The sequence below is a fragment of the Sus scrofa genome, unplaced genomic scaffold, assembly GCF_000003025.6.
Source record: "Sus scrofa isolate TJ Tabasco breed Duroc unplaced genomic scaffold, Sscrofa11.1 Contig1914, whole genome shotgun sequence".
NCBI classification, from domain to species: Eukaryota; Metazoa; Chordata; class Mammalia; order Artiodactyla; family Suidae; genus Sus; species Sus scrofa.
In genome coordinates, this window is record NW_018084979.1 from 3,007,389 (window position 1) to 3,025,309 (window position 17,921).

General features: G+C 68.0%; 1 protein-coding gene across 3 annotated transcripts; it reads left to right on the forward strand.

Moving 5' to 3' along the window:
• The first annotated feature begins 1,291 nt into the window (after positions 1 to 1,291).
• On the forward strand, positions 1,292 to 17,553 carry ADSSL1 (adenylosuccinate synthase like 1). Of its 3 annotated transcripts, none has more exon segments than NM_001097509.1 (13): positions 1,292 to 1,537; positions 7,779 to 7,881; positions 10,080 to 10,142; positions 10,861 to 10,911; positions 11,100 to 11,166; positions 11,876 to 11,983; positions 12,067 to 12,148; positions 12,614 to 12,740; positions 13,211 to 13,365; positions 14,083 to 14,207; positions 15,695 to 15,792; positions 16,956 to 17,105; positions 17,183 to 17,553. In NM_001097509.1, coding segments are annotated over 13 exon segments (1,374 nt in total). In that variant the 5' UTR covers positions 1,292 to 1,345; the 3' UTR covers positions 17,236 to 17,553.
• The last annotated feature ends 368 nt before the right edge of the window (positions 17,554 to 17,921 follow it).

Here is a 17,921-nt window from a genome sequence, read left to right on the forward strand (position 1 = left end):
CTGGTAGCCTGGAGGAAAGGGGGACGCTGCCCACTCTACTGCCCCCCACCCCCGCTATCACCAAGGGAGTCCTCGCACCTTACTTGTCACCCATGGCATCCCCACGTGGGAGAAAGGGCCCGGAGCACAGAAGGGTTAGGTGACCTGTCCAGGAGCCCGGGGGGGGGGGGAGGGAGCGGGTAGGACAGTGCAGTCCTCAACCTCAGCGAGGCCTGAATCATTAACTCCCCACCAGCGTGTGACAAGCCCACTGTCTACTCCCTTCCTCCTGTGGAGTGTCCGTCTGGTCGCCCTGCCTTGAGCCTGGGAACCCAGGCGGCTCAGTGGCTCTGAGCCCTGGGCAGAGGCCAGTGGGCAGGCTCCTGGCCCCTCTGCACTGAGAGCCCTACCCCCCAGGGACAGAACAAGGGGCACTAGCTCCCCGCCCTGGGACAGGGGTCTAACAGGACACTCCTACCCCCAGGGCCCATCCCTGGCACCTTCGACCTGGAGGGTCAGCCGTGTCCAAGGCCCAGTGCACTTAGGGCCTTTGTGCATGGACAGAGCACGCCATGAGCTCGGAGAACAAGGAGCCCTGCTGGGGCCCGGGGCACAGTCTGGGCGGGAAGGAGGGCTGGGGTGGAGCTTTGGAGACCCTGGCCCCTATGCAGCTGGTGAGCATCCCTGCCCGGCCACGTGACCTGAAAGCCCCCTCTCTTCTCCCTTGGACTCAGGGCCGTGGGAATGCGGGCAGCCGGCTCCTGGATGGAGCCTGCCTGCTGCTACCAGGGTGCCCTGCGCCTGTGGGTGGGTGAGGGAAAGGGGACGGGGGAGGGAGCGCGCGCTCCTCTCGGCCGCCACCAGAGGGCGCGCGCGCCGGGCCAGGGGACCGGGCTCCACCGCCGGACAGGTGCGCCCCGAGCCCCCCGAGCGGACCCTCTCGGCGGGGCGCATAGGTGCAGTTCCCCTTTCGCAAACCGCCCTCCCACCCTGACGGGGGCCCCTGCCGTTTCTGGAAGCCCGAGGTCCTGGGGCCGGCGCGCCCGGGCGGGCCGGCTTGGCAGCGCCCAGGCCCCCGCCTGGGGAGGGCGAGCGCGAACCCCCCACCCCGAGAGCGTCCCCGGGCGCCCGGGCCCGGGCCGCGCCGGCGGGCGCCCGGGCTGCGCCGTCGGCGCGCGGCCCCGCTCGGCCCCGGGGATGGCGAGGGGGGGTGGGCCCCGGCGGCCCGGAGGTCACCGCGGCGTCACGGCGCCCGAGAGCCCGCCCCTGGCCCGCCCCCCGCCCCGGGCCGGCTCCTTTTAATGGCGCGGCGCGCGGCAGCGGCGGGCTCCCGGGCGGCCCAGCGCAGCGGACGAGGCGAGCCGGCATGTCGGGGACCCGCGCCTCCAACGACCGGCCCCCCGGCGCGGGCGGCGTCAAGCGGGGGCGGCTGCAGCACGAGGCGGCGACCACCGGCTCCCGGGTGACCGTGGTGCTGGGCGCGCAGTGGGGGGACGAGGGCAAAGGCAAGGTGGTGGACCTGCTGGCCACGGACGCCGACATCATCAGCCGCTGCCAGGTGCGGGCCGGGCGCCGGGTCCCCCCTCCCTCCCCCCCCGCCCCCGCCCAGCAAGGGCCACCCCCCCACTCCCGGACCCAGAGGGACCCTCTCTTCCCTGCCCTCCAGCCGACCCGACACGCCTCTTGAATTCCTTCCCTTCCCGACACCCTGCCCAGCCGCCACCCCCACCCACTCACACGCACACCCCAGCCTCTCGCGCACCTGCCACTCACAGGCAGACAGATTCCTCCCCCTCTGTCTCCCCCAGGGACCCCGCCTTCCCCGCCAGCCCCACCCCCCAGAGCAGTGGACTGGGCAGAGCTATAAATACAAGTCGCTGAGTTGGGGACACTGGATCCTCAGGGGGTGGGGTGTGCCATGGGTGTGACACTAGGCCCTCCAGGAGGGGGGCGGGGACCCCAGCTCTCGGGGTGGTTAAGGGCCACTGAGACCCCTCTTTCTCATTCTGTCTGGTCTGGGACAGGGCTGCTGACCTCAGAGGCCAGTGCACGCTGGGAAGGCTGGAGGCTGAGTCCAAGGTGGGGCTGGAGCAAGGCCCCCCCTGGGGGGGGCGGCAGGGGGGAGGTTCAGCCAAGAGGAGACAGACGCGAGGGCAGGACAGCAGGCCAGGGCCTGAAGGCCGGCAGGGCAGGGACAAGGAGGTGACGGAGGAGCCTCGGGCGTCTGGCCAGGGTGACCCAGTGGCTGGTGGTGCCACCGAGGAGGCCAGACACAGGCTTTGTCCCCAGGGCGGGGCTCTGCCAGCTGCAGTCTGCTCTGTGCACCCTGTCTGTTCTGTCCCACTGGGTCGTCCCTCTGGGCCACTGCCCCCACGCCGGGCCCATGCCACGCTTGCTGCTGTGGGCCCACTCACAGCCCAGGGTGCAGAGGGCTCAGCTCATGTGTGGCGCTGCTGGGCTCAGCCACGCCCAGGAGTGCTGCTGGAAATGAGGGGGGTTACCCCTGAGCTCCTGCCAAGCGGCCTGGGGCTCCAGAGCCCCCAGAGGAGCCCACGCACTGGGCTCCAGGAAGACGCCACGGTCTGGACCACTCCTGCTGGATGCAGACAGTGGGCTCCTAGAAGGTGCTTCCTGGGGTGGTGGGGGGCCTCCCACCCTCTCTGCCCTAAGCCGTGGCCCGCAAGCCCGCTCCTCTCCCCTGGACCCTGCAGCCGGGCTCATGGTCCATGCCCACTCCCCTCCCCACCAGCCCCTGCCACAGGGCGTCTCCCTCCCACCTCCTTCAGCCCAGGGCCCTGCCCTCTGTGTGCCCTGCCTCGCTGACCTGTCTGTGGCCATCTCTCCTCCTCAAGGTGACCTCAGGGCTTCGCAGGGACCCTCAATAGCCCTCATCTTGAAGCTGCTGGGTTCTCCTGGCTGTGGAGATGGTTCTGGAACAGGGCCCTCCCTGGGTCAGCCGGCCAGGCCCTGCCATCACTTAAAAGAGCTATGGGCAGAGCAGGCTGAAACCCTGCACCCGACTGGAGGGCCCACTAGGCCTCTCCCCAACCCAGCTTCTCCAGCTGAGACCAGCTATGCCTGCACCTGCAGGCCTCAGCACTCCAGCGTAGTGGGACTAATTCCAGGCCGTCCTGGGCGCGCACGGGGCTTTTCCCCTCCAGCCGCCAAACAAGCTGGCGAGGCGGGAAGATGGGCTGGAGAAGCTGAGCCGTTGGAGCAGGCAGCATGTCTGGGCCTCACACGTGCCACACCCGCACCGTGACAGCGCTGGGCGTCGGGGCTGGCACGGGGGCGTCCAGCCCCATCCCGGGAAGGCTGCTTTCGTACTTGGAGTGTGTGCGCGAAGCCCAGCATCGCAGCCGCACACTGCCCCGTGGCCCTGCGAGCTGGGCAGTGCCCGGGAGTGAGGGGCCAGGGGAAGCCTGCCTCTGGTCCCTGCAGTGGGTGGGGCAGGCTGGGCCGGACTCCCGTCTGGATGGCTGCCTAGAAGGACTGAAGGCCACCAGCCCCAGTGACCGGAAGAGTCGCCTGGCCTGTTCCCGGGGCCGGAGCTGTCCCAAGTGGCAGCTGTGCCCCCCAGGGCTGCCCTGGCCCCCAGCTCAGGTTGTGCTTCTGCCAACGGTCAGCCCGTCTCAGGGTCTGTGCACCTGTGAGGTCCCTATGTGACCTCCGGTCGCCTCACCACCTCGGCTGCCCCTTCCACCTGCCCAGAGGCAGTCTGCGGCCACATCCCCCTCCACCGGGCATCTGTCCTCGTCCACTCCCAACTCGGTGCTTTGGGGCCTGTGGTCAGCCTGTGCCCAGAGCCTCAGGCCTCAGGCCTGCTGCTGTTCTCTGGGCCCTTCTCCTGGAATGGATGGCGCCTGTCCCTGCCCCCACCGGCAGCACCTGCCCTGCATCCTGGGCTCCGTCTGTGGGGGCGGCTTTGGCCCCTTTGCCCCCTGGCCGCCTCCCTCTCGCTTCACTCCCAGCCTGGCCCTGGGGTCAGGGCATGGCCGTGCAGGCGTCCCCTTTCCTCTTTCTGGTCCAGGTCCTGCCGCAGCCACACGACAGTGAGGCCGTGAGCAGGCTCCCTGTGTGGCACCCAGTGTGCCCTCTGCTCTCTCCGGGAACGCCTGCACCTCCGCTCTTCCGTGTCCGCCAAGCTCCTTCCTGCTGTCTGACAGCCCCGTGGCCCCGACGGGACTGGCCCAGCCATCAGTGTCCCCTGCTGCGTCCTGTCCTGGCCGCAGCACCCGCCCTACCTCTGTTTCCAGAGTTACCTTCATCCAGCTCTGGGCCTGCCCAGGCCCCCTGCCCACGTCCCCTGCCCAGGCCCCCAAGGCCTCGGCACACTGGTCAGGATTCAAGATCCTCCTCCCAGGGACAGCGAGACGGCTTGGCACAAGGGCGCCGGGGCAGGCTCCCCTTGCCGGGCGCAGTGCGCTCCAGGGGCTGTGGCGACGGGCACGTGGTCTCGCTCATCGAAGGGCCACCTGCGGCTTGTGGGTGCTCTAGGACCTCTCCCCCGGAGAGGGACCAGGAGATGCCTAACCTCGACCCCGGGCTGGCCCAGGGGCAGGGGCTGGCGGAAAGGCCCAGTGTTGCCTCCAGAAGCAGCCCCTCCTCCGCGTGTGCACCCTCTGGTGACACCAGTCACCTGTGGCCTCCCTGGGGTCACAAGGCCCGGGCGGCTGTGGGGACGCCTGCCCTGGGTGACAAGAGAGCGCCCGGGTGGGAGGGGCCTGCGAGCTGACCCCTGAGGGGGGTGAGGGCCGCATGGGGGCGCGCCTCACACCTTCTCCCAGACGTGGGGGGCAGGGTCACAAGTGTGGCCTCCCCGAGGGCGGGGCCCTTGCTGCAGGTTGTGCAGGATCCAGATAGAGCCTGTCGTTGGCACCCAGGGGCCTCCCCCGCCAGCCGCGACCCCACCCAGGAGCTCGGAGCCCCAGGGCAGCTTCGCAGCCACTGAGACGCTGCAGCCCGAGCTCCACCGTCCAGCTCTTTGTCTTCTTCCCTGACCCCTAAAAGGGGGCCTGGCAGGGCGGCTGCAGGGGCAGGAAGGGTCAGCGCTGGCCAGACTCCTGAGTGGGCCTGCCTTGGCCTTGGCCCCGGTCCTGTGTCTATGAGCAAGCACGCCCCCTCTCTCAGATCCCTGCCTCCAGGGAGCCAGCTGGCGGGAGCACCCACTGGGGTCTTGGAGGGACAGGGCAGGCTGTGGGGGGCTTCAGCGTCCCTCGGGGCTCAGAGTTGTGCCCAACCCGAGGCTCCATCGCAGGGGAGAGCCTGGGGGCAGGCACGGCCCTGAGCGGCTGACCCAGGCGGCCTCTGGGCCCAGCTCCCAGCCACCTTGGCCAGAGCCTGCGGCGCGGCAGTGGGGAGAAGGGACTCCAGCTCACTCCTGCAGGGCCCCTCGACGGGGTCCCCAGAACCTACTACCCTCAGGGGCACCTGGGACCTGGCCAACTCCCGCAAGTGCTTTTCCAAACCAGGCCCAGATGGACTGCTGGCTGACCAGCCCCTGCAGCCCGCGGCCCTCGCCCAGCTCTCCCTGCAGCGGGGCTGGGCCTCAGGAGGGCAGCTGAGGTGTTCCTGCCCCCCCCCCACCTGCCCGTGGGCAGCGGAGGGAGGGCAGACAGGGCTCTGTCTGGGATGGTCACCTGGACCTGTGCCATGCTGCTGGGAGGTGCACCCTGCAGGTCACCGGGCCCTGGGCTCAGCATCCAGGGCTGGCTCTCGCCCCGGGGAGTGGCCTGTGGCCTGATGCCTGGGCCCTAGAGCCGGCAGGGGCCATCTGCCACCCAAGGCCTGTGGCTGTTCCTAGGCGCGGCTGTTTACCCCAAACAAAGACGGGGCCCTGCGTGGGCCAGCTGACGTGGGGACGGGGCACCCCAAGAGCTGGGGAGGGAGGCTGGTGTCGGAGCTCTCTGGTCCCCTCCCCTGGCAGGCGGGATGCAGCCGGGGGTAGGGGTGCAAGTCTGCCTGGGCTCGACGGTCACCCCCCTTCTCGTGGCCCCAGTTTCCCACCCCCGGGCCACCCCTCCTGCAGTGGTGCACGTGCTCATGGGCATGACTGCACGGGTCCCCAGGCGAGGGCAGGGGTCTCCGGGGGCCTGTCAGTCACGTGACTCATGTCAAGGCTGAGCCCACCACCTCTGCTTCCCCCTCCCCCCTTCACCTCATCAGCATCAGCTCCCCTCCCCCGCCTCCCGAAGCCCCTCTGGGGTCCCTCCCACGCCTCCCTCCGTGGCGGTCCACCCAGTGGACCCCCAGCACCGTCCTGAGCCACCGTGGCCTGGCCCCCCCCGGCCTGCCCATCTCGGGGGGCGGAGGGCGCCCCTCCTTGGCTCCCAGGCCCCGCACTGTCCCCTTTGTCCTTCTGCTTCCCCATCATTTGCGCAGAGCCTGTGGTCAGTTGTGACAGCCTGGGCACCAGGGGGGCAGCAGGCCTGCCTCCAGGGGCAGCTGAGCTGGGGACACGCAGCAGGATGGCAGTGATCCCAGGAGCCACGTACCGTGAACCTGCCTTCATCCGGCCCCCACGACAGGCCAGACGGGCCTCACACGTGCATTTACAGGCGGATGGCCCCATGTGGAGCCTCTGGAGAAGTGGGCTTCTAGTGCTGCCCTTCCGGGGGCTGGTCCTGGCCGCAGGGCTGAGCCTGGGTGAAAGGGCCATGCAGCCTCACTTCTTAAGTGAGGCCCGGGAGGAAGAGCCCCCGGCGGAGGTCACATGGCGCCTGCCCCCTTCGCGGTGCCAGACCCCCCCCCCCACGCCTGGGCTGTTTTGGTGGAGAGCTGAGAATCCTGTCCAGGCTAACAAGGAGCAGGTGCTCCTGGCAGGAAAGAGGCTGCCTCCTCCAGCCCTGCCTGGGCAGGGCAAGGAGGGGCCCCGAATGTGGGGCACCCACCCTGCCCGCCTGAGGAGGGCCCTGGAGCCCTCACAGCCCACAGCCCATCACCCCCCACCCCCGCAAGGCAGGAGGACACAGGGGTGTGGGGGGCAGAGGCCCAGCCACGGAGAGGCCCCGCCAATAGGCTTGTGTTTCTGCAGGAGGTTCAGGCCCAAAGGAGGGAGAGAGGGGCTGGGCTGGGCTTCAGGGCTCCGGGCAGAGTGGGCCCAGCAGGGCACCGCCTTGGGCACCTGCCAGAACGGGCCCTTCCCCGGGGCCCTGCCCCCCGGCCATGGGGACCCATCCCCTGGGGGCCACCATGCCCTCTAGCGACAGGAGATTGAACTGAGGGCCAGCACCCCTCAAGGGTGGGGCCCTCCCCCGGGCTCCACCCGCTGAGCCCTGGTCAGTAGCTTAAAGGGGAGGGAGCCAGTCGCGGGGACCTCCTCCAGCACAGGACTGGTCTCAGGTCAGCTCTTTCCTTTCGCTTCTCCGACGGGAGACACAGGCCCCAGGGAGGGCCCCTGTGAGGGGCGAGTGGGCCTGAGGGTAAGCTTCCCGGCATGGCGGGGCCCCTCCTTCCCGCATCAGAGGAGGGAACATCAGAGGGGCTGGTGGGAGGGCAGGCTCTGCACGCCCGCAGCCTCGCCCCTTGGAGCATCAGCATGAGATGGTCCTAGGCGGTGGGACCCAGGCCCCCAGCCAGGCCCCTGCCCTTCATCCCAGCATCAGGGCTGGAGCCAGCACCCAGACTCCCCAAGTGTGGGCTGCGTCTCACACTCCTGGGGACAGAACAACCCCCCAGGGGCCCGGAGGCGGCTCCTGGGTGCCTGCACTTAGAGCCGCCAGAGTGAGGCCGGGCGCCGCCAGGCAGGCCCTCCCTCAGTGGGTCCGGGTCTCGGGTGCTGAGCGGGTCTCTGTTCCCAGGGGGGCAACAATGCTGGCCACACCGTGGTGGTGGACGGCAAGGAATACGACTTCCACCTTCTGCCCAGCGGCATCATCAACACCAAGGCCGTGTCCTTCATCGGTGAGTGCGCCCCCCCGCCCCCCCAGGGATCCCACATGTGTGAGCACAAGGGGCCCGATGTGCGGACTGGACCTCGGCCGGCCTGCCCTGCCCAGCGCCTGCGGGGATGACCCGCACAGCGGGCCCTGGGCTGGGAAGTTCAAGGAGCCTCGCAGGGCGGGGGCCACAGCCCGGGACCCCTCCCAGCCTGGGCCTGAGGGAAGACGGGTACACGAGGCTCCGCTGAGCTCTCGGAGCCCCCATGTGTGCGTGTGCACGCATGCGTGTGTGCAAGGGTGAGTGTGTGTCCTGTGCACACTCCTGGGCCGGCCTGGCCCTCCTGCGGCCCTCTGCAGCCCCTGCCCAGGCTCGCCCCCAGGCCCTTCTCAGGCTGTTCCTTCCAGCTCTTTCCACAACTTAGCAGGGCCAGTTTCCTTTTCCTCCTGACTTATCTGCCCCCTGGCCCCGCCGGGCCGGGCAGCAGAGGTGGGGCCACAGGTGTGTGCCAGCCGTGGCACCGGGTCTGGCCCGCCCTGGCACGTGAGCAGAGGAAGGTGTCGGCAGAGGCCCGAAGGGGCTGCGAGCAGTCAAGCTGAGCAGGAGGAGAGGGTTGTCCGGAGCCTTCTCCACCCACGGGTACAGGTGGGCCCCAGCGGTGGGTGAGGCCCCGGCTGGCCCTGGGACCCACGGGCTGGAGGTGAGGCCCTGTTGCCGAAGCGCCTGGGCACTAGCCCGGTCTGCCGGGCCCCGGGCTCCACGTGGTGGGAAACGGGGCCGAGGAGGCACGCTTGACCCGGAGGGCCCTCTGCCCGGTCTCTGAAGAGCTGGGGATGCACTGGAGCCGGGGGTCACCCGGGGGCTCCGGGGAGGGGTCGGCTCTGCGGTCCACGTGGCTGCCCCTTGGCCTGCGTCCCTCCCCAGCCTGGCCACGTGGTCATTTCGGGACTCGTGGCATTTAGGTGACCTTTTGTGCCCGGTGTGGCTTGCGTCGTCTCTGAGTCACCCACCTGGACGGCTGTCCCGTCTCGCTTGGTCAGGGCCAGTCCGTGGGGAGCGGCGCCGGAAGGGCTCCTCCGGGAAGCAGCGCTGCCCCCCAGCCCCCGGCCAGGGCCCGGCTGCCTTCGGTCCTGTGGGAAAGGGCTGCAGCCTGGGCCCGCAGCGACACGCTTGTCACCTGGGCGAGCGCCTTCCTTCTCTGGCCTGGTCTCTGGCGCTGTGGACCGTCTCGGTCGGTCCCACTTGAGTTTTCCGTGGACGGGGAAGCGGGCCCGGCTTTGGTCCTGGGAGCGGATGGAGACTGCATTTCTCCACGTTTCCAAGCCGTTTAAAGGACACACAGCAGCTGCCCCCGGGGCCCCTTTCCATAGGGAAACTCACCCCCGTGGAGGCTCGCCCGTACAGCCGGCAGCGTCCAGCCCGAGGGCACTGTCCCCGGCCGTTCGCGGGCGGTAATCCCCTCCCACCCCAAGGGTCTCCGCAAATGCTTCATGATGGTTTTTGCTTTACTTCAGCCATTTTTTCATTGTGATAAAACATTCGTGCATTTACCGCCTCGGCCGTTTTTAACGGTGTGGTTTGGAAACGGCACATCCGTTCGCATTGTCGTGCCGCCGGCACCATCGCCTCCAGAAGGTCCCACCTCCCTGGACAGACCCTCGGCCCCTTGAGCCCTCGCTCCCCCTTTCGCTCGCCCAGCCCTGGGCAGCACTGTTGTATTTCCTGTCCCCCAGAGGCTCATCCTCCAGGGACCTCAGGACTGGATCGTCCAGAACCGGTCCTTTTGCGTCTGCCGTAGGTCACCGTGTGCGAGGTCCTCAGGTCACAGCCCACGTCGGGACCCCCTGCCTCTGTAAGGCGAACGTCCCCTCGTGTGCGGCGTGTTCTTTACCCGTTCAGCTGCTGGGTCGCGTCCGCGTCTCAGCCGCTGTGAATGACGCTGCTCTGAGCACCAGGTGCCTGTTCACACTGGGGTGTTTGTGTTTACGTTTGCGTGTGTGTTTGTGGCCGGCCTACGGCAGGTGGAAGTTCCTGGGCCAGGGATCAACCCTGCCCCAGAGCACCGAGTGAACCGAACCGCTGCAGTGACGACGCCAGGTCCTTAACCCACTGCACCACTGGGGAACTGCTTCTTTTTTTTTTTTTTTTTTAATTTCATGCTGTTTTAAACCTAAGTCCCTGTGCTCTGTGATGCAGTTCAGTCTCGTGTCCCTGTGTTGCAGGCAACGGAGTGGTTGTCCACTTACCGGGCTTGTTTGAAGAAGCGGAAAAGAATGAGAAGAAAGGTAAGCCTGCGTCCTGCAGACCCACTCCGTCCAGGGCGCGGGGGTGTTCCCGGCCGCAGGCTGGCTTGTGTCTGTGAGCTTTCTCCCGGGGGTGGCCGATGGGCAGAGGGGGCTGCTTCCACGGCCTGAGGGCTCTGCCTGTGCTGGAGGCAGGATGCTCACTCAGGAAGCCGAGCGTGGGCAGCCCAGAGGCCCCAAACTCTGGCTTTGGACCATGGCTTCGGCGTCACAGGGGAGCTTTCACGACACTGGGGACAGCTGGCACCAGGAGATGCAGGCTTGGGCAGTCCTGGGAGGAGTCCTGGCACATGGAATTTGACAAGGCTCCCAGGGGACCCTGGGGTCCAGCTGAGACCGGGGACCATAGGGCCACCACGTCTGCAAGAAGGATGTGGTTCCTGGGGTGGCTGGGAGGCGGCAGACAATGGCAGCGACTGAGGCCACCGGCCAGGCGGCCAGGCAGGTGGGGCCCGGAAGGTGGTCTGGGGCAGGCAGACAGCACAGCAAGCCCGACGCTGTGAGAGGGTCTGTGGAGGAAGCAGAGCCTTGGCCGCGGGCTTGGGCTCAGGGCGTGAGAAGAGCGTGTGGGAACGTGACCTGGACGGAGGCCCCGCGGGGCCGGGGTGGACGTCCTCCTGGGGGGGCCCGCCCTGCCCCGCCCTGCCCTGCCCCAGAGCTGACTCTGCGGCCTGTTGCCGGCTGCATGCGACATCCGCAGGCCTGAAGGACTGGGAGAAGAGGCTCATCATCTCCGACCGGGCCCACCTCGGTGAGTTCCAGACCCCGCTTCCCTGTGAACAAGGGACCCCCAGGCCCGGAGCCCCACCGGGCCTTCTGCCAGCCTTCTGGGGGGCGGGGAGGCGGGACCACTGCCCCACTGGCAGGCAGGGAACCTGAGGCCCCAGGGACTCTAGCTGGTCCCCGGAGGCCCCGTAACCGTGTGTCTCTCCCTGGCAGTGTTCGATTTTCACCAGGCAGTAGATGGGCTCCAGGAGGTGCAGCGGCAGGCGCAGGAGGGCAAGAAGTGAGTTTTGCCCACGGCTTTCAAGGCCGCCAGCTGGAGGGCTGGGGGTTGTCGGGTGGGGACACTGTCCACAAAAAGCCCCTCAGAACAGCGCAGTCGGTTCACCCCAGGCCACCGTCACCTGAATCATGAGCAAGCACCTCTCCCCAGCCTGTGCCGTCCTCCCCCGCTGCCACCTCCAAGGAGTGTCCCCATATGGGCATGCGCTCTGAAACACACACACACACACACACACACACAAACACACACGGCTCAGCCACATGCAGGTGGCAAAGCTGAGCATCCCCATGGGCTAAACCTGGGCCAGGCTGTGACGGGCAGTGGGTTCAGGGTGGGCACAGTGGGTTCACCCCCAGGGGAGGCAGCAGACGCCCAGAGCAGCAGCCTTGGTTTTGGGCAGAGGGCAGAGAACAGGCAGGGAGAGGACAGCTGGGCGCTGGGCCTCAGAGCAGGGGACGGGGACGGGGGGGGTGGGATCAGGACCCACCCCCGCAGCCCCTGGGTCCATGAACCTGGCCATCTGAGGAGCGGGGTTCTCGAGGCTCCCAGCTCTGGCGCAGCACCTGGGAACGGGCCTCGGGATCCCCCAGCCCAGCCTTTGTTGATGGAGTGGAGGCCGAGGCCTGAGGGGGCCGGCCGGGCACCCTGCGTTTCCAGGCGGGCCCCCGGCCGGCCGCTGGGCAGGGCTCAGGTGCCACCTGTCTCCCAGCATCGGCACCACCAGGAAGGGGATCGGACCAGCCTACTCGTCCAAGGCAGCCCGCGCGGGCCTCCGCGTCTGCGACCTCCTGTCGGACTTTGACGAGTTTTCCGCCCGGTACCGACACCGTCTTAGGCCCGAGGGGGAGGGCCCCGGGGCCCCGGCGGGGGCAGGGGTCGCAGTCACTGTCGCCTCCGCAGGTTCAGGAACCTGGCCCGCCAGCACCAGTCCATGTTCCCCACGTTGGAGACAGACGTCGAAGGTCAACTCAAGAAGCTCAAGGTGCAGCGGGGGCGCCGCCGTGTCCCATCCGACGTCACTCATGGAACGTCACCCCGGGCGTCTTCGCAGGGCAGCGGGTGTGGGGACCACAGGCCTCCTGTGCGGACCCCAGCCGGCCGAGGGCGGGTGGTCCTCTTACCGGCTTGGCCTGCGCCCTCGCATCCTCTGAGGCTGCCCCGGGGGCGCCTGGGGACGGAGTCCACGGCGTCTGTCTGCAGGGGTTAGAGGTGGCCCAGCTCCCTCCAAGAGGGACAGAGCAGGCAGGGGACAGGAGGATGCCCACGCAGTGCCCTTCTGGACGTTTCCATGGCTGGACCCAGCCGCTGCAGCCCTGGTCGGGGGCCGAGCCGAGGGCAGGGATGGACGGGTGGGGAAGGAACTTGCCGGGAGACAGAGGCTGCGGGGAGGAGGCCGGGCTGGGCGGCCCGGTTCCCGCACGTTCACTGTCCGCGCCCCTGCCCTCAGGGCTTTGCCGAGCGGATCCGGCCCATGGTCCGGGACGGCGTCTACTTCATGTACGAGGCGCTGCACGGCCCCCCCAAGAAGATCCTCGTGGAGGGCGCCAACGCAGCTCTCCTCGACATTGACTTCGGTGCGTGCCCAGCCCGGCCCCACAAACCCTCGCGTCCGCGTCTGCCGGGACGAGGCGCCACCTCCCACGGCCACGGTGCCGCCCGTGCCCAGCAAAGGGTCATACCGCCCATTTTCCTAAGTTCCACCGGGAAGAGCGGAGCGTCCGAGCGAGGGATGCGGGATGGAGGGCGGGAGGGCCTCCCCGGGGCCGGGGGCCCCCCAGCGCCCCCGCGAAGGGCCATGTCCACCCTGTGCCCACCCTGGGCACCCCCCAGCACTGAGGTGCCTGACACAGAAAAGGCAGGCACCCACCGTCTGATCCCGAGTGTCCTCCCTCCCTCACCACCTGTGCTGGCCGCTCCCCAGACGACCCCTCAGGCTGCTGGCCCCAGAGCCCCTCGGAGGGGACGTGCGGGCACTGAATCTGCCCGGGGGGGACCGCTGGGCCGGGGTGGTCCCCGGGGGGCGGCCTGACCGTCTGTCTCGCAGGGACCTACCCGTTTGTGACGTCCTCCAACTGCACGGTGGGCGGCGTGTGCACCGGCCTGGGCATCCCGCCCCAGAACATCGGCGAGGTCTATGGCGTGGTGAAGGCCTACACCACCCGCGTGGGCGTCGGCGCCTTCCCCACCGAGCAGATCAACGTGAGTCCCCAGCCCCGGGGACCCTGTGGGCGCTCGGGGCGGGGGCGGGTAACGAGGCGCTGGAGGCCTTGTGCTTCCGCAGCCTCGCGCCCCAGGGCCCCCCAGGGCGCACCCCTCAGCTCAGGAAGGGTCCCGGGCCTTATCTCGGCTCCATCCTTGGGGGCCTGGGCCAGCCTGGGTTTCCGTCTCGGCCGAGTGAGGACGGATTAGAGGCAGCGCCCCGGCCGTGCCCAGCAGCCTCGCCAGCCTCCTGGGTGTTTCTGGAAGCTGGGGACACCAGCAGCCTTCTGCCTCACATGGCCTCGCGCCCTCGTGGCCAGCAGGACACGAGGCTGTTGTCCTGGGCAAAGCTGTGAGGGCGGGGGGGGAGGGGGCATACCGGCGGCTTTGACAGGGCCGAGGGTGAAAGGGGGGCTAGGGCGCCCCGAGGAATAGACACACACCCCGCCAAGGCCAGGCTGCAGGGCCAGGTCGACCCACCCTCACCGGCAGGTGGACAAGCCGGGCCCCTGCCCCTCACGAGGCCTGGGAGGAGGCCTTCCCCTTGGGGCAACAGCTGGGCCATGTGTGCCAGGGACCAGGGACCCAGACGCAGGGGGGAGGGGCGTCATGGGGGCTGCGGGGGAGGCAGCAGAGAGGGCAGCAGAGTGCTGAGCGCCGGGCAGCCCAGAGGGCTCCCACTCACGGGGGCCCGGGCCCTGCTCCGTTCCCACGCAGGAAATCGGAGACCTGCTGCAGAGCCGCGGCCACGAGTGGGGCGTGACCACGGGCAGGAAGAGGCGCTGCGGCTGGTTAGACCTCATGATCCTGAGATACGCCCACATGATCAATGGATTCACCGCGTAAGCGCCCGCCCGCTGCCCGCCCCCCCGGGCTGATGCCCTGGCACCTCGGGCGTGGGCTCAGGGCCTCGGGCTCCCCACACAGTGATGTCACCCAGGGCAGGCCCTCCTGCAGGGCGGGGCCACAGTGAGGGTGACATGGAGGCCAGTGCAGGGTCCTCCGAGCCAGTTCTGCAGCCTGGCGCTGCGACCGCTCCCGAGCGCAGGCAGGGAAGGCCACGGTGGCGGCCTGGCACCTGTGAGAGGTGAACATGATTCCTCTGGAGCCTGGCTGGGTGTGAGCCCAGAGCAGAGGGCCTGCGCTTGAACCGAGGGCCCACCGCCCTGCTGAGTGGGCCTGGCCCAGGCTGGCCCAACCCGCCGTCCAACCTCAGTTCTTGGCACAGGGCAGGGGCTGCAGGGACAGGAGGGCAGACCCACCCCAGCGCCGAGCACAGCCGAGCGCTGACTGCCGCTCCAAGAAGGCCCTGGAGCAAGGGCTGAGGCCCCGTCCCACAAGCGGCACCTCCCGCAAACCATCAGGGCACACAAGAAGGGTGCCCACAGACCCCTGCCTGCGGGAACGCGGCCCAGACCGACAGAGCTGCAGCCGTGGGGCGGAGCCCGGGTTGGGGGGGGGGCCCGGGGCCAGCCTGCTCTGGAGCCCCGGTCCACGTGGCTGTAAACAGGAGAGTGACCCTGAGGGTGCCAGGTGTGGGAGCCCCCCCCGCCACGCGTTAGTGGGAAGGGCTGAAGGGGCGCCCCCCGCCTGAGTGCTCCTGAGACTGACCAGGCAGCCCATTGCCCTTGGTGACGGGCATGGTTCTGGCGACTCAGACCCTCTCCGGGGGAAGGCGGGCCTTTGGGCAGACGGGGGACGTGCTGCATCTTTCTCAGAGGGACGGGCCAGGGTTCAAGGCACTCGGCATCGCAGGGAAAGAGTGCCTTTACCAAAACCATGCGGCACACAAATGAACCACAGCCACGCGCGGTGCGTGGAGAGGCGTCCACCAGCGGGAGCCACAGGGACGAAGTGGCTGAGGACACGGTGTCCCACCTTCGGTCCTCGAGCGCAGAATGGAGAGATGCAGCCGCAGGCGACCCCAGGCCAGGGGTGCCACGTGGGGAGCAGAAGGGAGCGGGACGAGACACACGAAGCCCAGTGGCCCGCGCTGGGCGGGGAGACCCGCGGTGTGGACGCCGTCGTGGGCACCGGCGCGCTCGCTCGGCCGCGGGGTCTCCTCGGGGCAGAGGGGCGTGAACAGGCCTGAGGGTCGCCTCTGAAACCCTAAACCCGGGTACAAGGAGGGCAGGAGGGGCAAAGCCGAGGGACCGGGCGTTGGGGCGAGGGAGCCGACGGCAGCTGGGCTCGGGGCCTGGCTGCCCGTGGCCTCTGCGGTTCTTCTTTCCTTTCCTTCTCCCGTCAAACGGAGGAGCGAGGGGTGGACCCCACACGGGGAAACGGCCGCGCGGTGACCGCGGCTCGGCCTCTCTCCGGTTTGGGGCAGGCTGGCCTTGACGAAGCTGGACATCCTGGACACCCTGGATGAGGTTAAAGTCGGCGTCTCGTACAAGCTGAGCGGGAAGCGGATCCCCTACTTCCCAGGTGTGTGGGGCCCTTCTGGCCCCGGGCCCTCGCGCTGGACCCGTGGCTTCCGGGCCCGGGGTCCGCGTGGCGAAGACACAGAGGGGCCCGGCCTCAGGGCGGCTGCGAGGTGTCCGTGGTTTGGGGAGAGTCAGAGGGGCTCGGAGGGACCAGGCTGGGACCCTAGGGGGCCCTCAGGCGCCTGGGAGGGTCAAGGCCCACCTCCCAAGAGCGCTGGGGACTCAGCTGAAACGGCAGGCAGACGCGGGCACACGGGAGGGTGATGCTCGACCAAAGGAAACTCGTTCTGGTTGGACTCTTGTGAGGCCAACGGGCGTCTCCGCCGCCAAGCCAGCATCCCTTCTTTTCAAAGGTTTTCCTGGGACTTCCCATCGTGCCTCAGCGGGTTAAGAACCCCACACTGTGTCCCTGAGGAGGAGGGTCCGATCCCTGGCCTCACTCAGTGGGTTAGGGATCCAGCAGTGCTGTGAGCTGTGGTGTAGGTCACAGACGGGGTTCGGATCCTGCGTTGCTGTGGCTGTGGTGTAGGCCGGCAGCTGTAGCTCCGATTTGACCCCTAACCTGGGAACCTCCATGTGCCATGGGTACTGCCTTACCAAAAAAAAAAAAAGTTTTCCTGGATCTCACAGCTACTTGTGCATCTGCACGGGGGTCACATTCTGACACCCCCCCCCACCCCACAGCTGTAGTGGATCTGCCCCTCCCCGCTCGGCACCCAAGTGCACACGCGCCAGCTGGGGGTGCCCTGCCCGGGCAGGTCTCAGCCAGCGTCTCTAAGCTGGAGTGTGCTGTGACCCCAGGAACCTCTAACTCGAAGCACGTCCAGGGTCCTTGCAGGGGACGGCTCACTCTAGCCTCTTCTGACAATGAGGGGTGGCTGACCAGCCAAGTGGGGTCCCTGCCCCGGGAGGGGGCACAGGTTCTTCAGGACCTCTAGCCCTTTAGGGTCTGAGACCCCGTGGAGTTTCCCAGCGGGGTCACCTGAGGACGTTCCAGCAGTGCTTTGTGAATCCATGTCCAGAGGGGCCTGTCCCCCGGTGGAAGGGGCACGGTTAGGGTCCAAGACCGGCTTCCCACAGCAGAGCAAGCAGACGGAGGTGGGGGGTCCGGGGCCCGTGGCCAAGCTCACATCGGATGGTTCGACCCCCGCCCCGTGTCCGCAGCCAACCAGGAGATTCTGCAGAAGGTGGAGGTGGAGTACGAAACGCTCCCGGGCTGGAAAACGGACACCACGGGCGCCAGGAAGTGGGAGGACCTCCCCCCGCAGGCCCAGAGCTACATCCGGTTCGTGGAGAACCACGTGGGAGTGGCAGGTGGGTGCCCTGCCGCCCCACCCCCCCCTCGACCCCCTGCACCCCCCAGGCTGAACCGCCTTGCCCTTCTCTTTCAGTGAAATGGGTTGGCGTCGGCAAATCCAGAGATTCGATGATCCAGCTGTTTTAGACAGAGACGGAGCTGAGCCCAGCAGGCCACAGCGGGTCCCTGTGCACACAAACAGCCACAATCGTGTTCCCTCCTCGGCCGTAAACAAAGAGAAATGAAAACTATTTTCTGTATTTTTATATTTCTCTTTAAGCCTTCAGCTTAACGCACTGATTTCTACAGTGACTTTAAAGCCAGCATTGTGTCCATTTCAAAAAACCCTGCTGAGTCAAAGGAGCCGCGGGGCTCAAAACAGAGACTTCCTGGCACGTGAATCGTCACGCGGTTGTCTGTCCAGTTGGAGCTGTTTGATAATAAACGAATCCAACAGCCGCTGAACAGTTGGGATCCGTGCATGTTCCGTCCTGACTGTGGTGGTGTCGTTTTGACTTTTAAACACTGAGAGGTGCCCCCAAGGCTTTGCCACATCCGTAGTGAGATTTTTGGTGTCCTGAAGCCAAGCCTTCTGTCTGCTCGGGCAGCAAAAGGAAACCAGCCTGGCGAAGAGAGACCCAGCCGGCAAACATGTTTTCCAAAACCAAGCGTTTCAACGCCGTCGGCTTGAGAGCCCCAAGCCCTTCCCTGCAGGCAGCCCCGTCCCCGGCGGTGGCAGGACCCCTCGCCCTCCTCCCTCCAAGTCCCCAGGACTGAGAAGCCCCTTCCTAACTGGCCCAGGCCGCCCGGAGCCTGCTGGGTGGGGTCTCTGC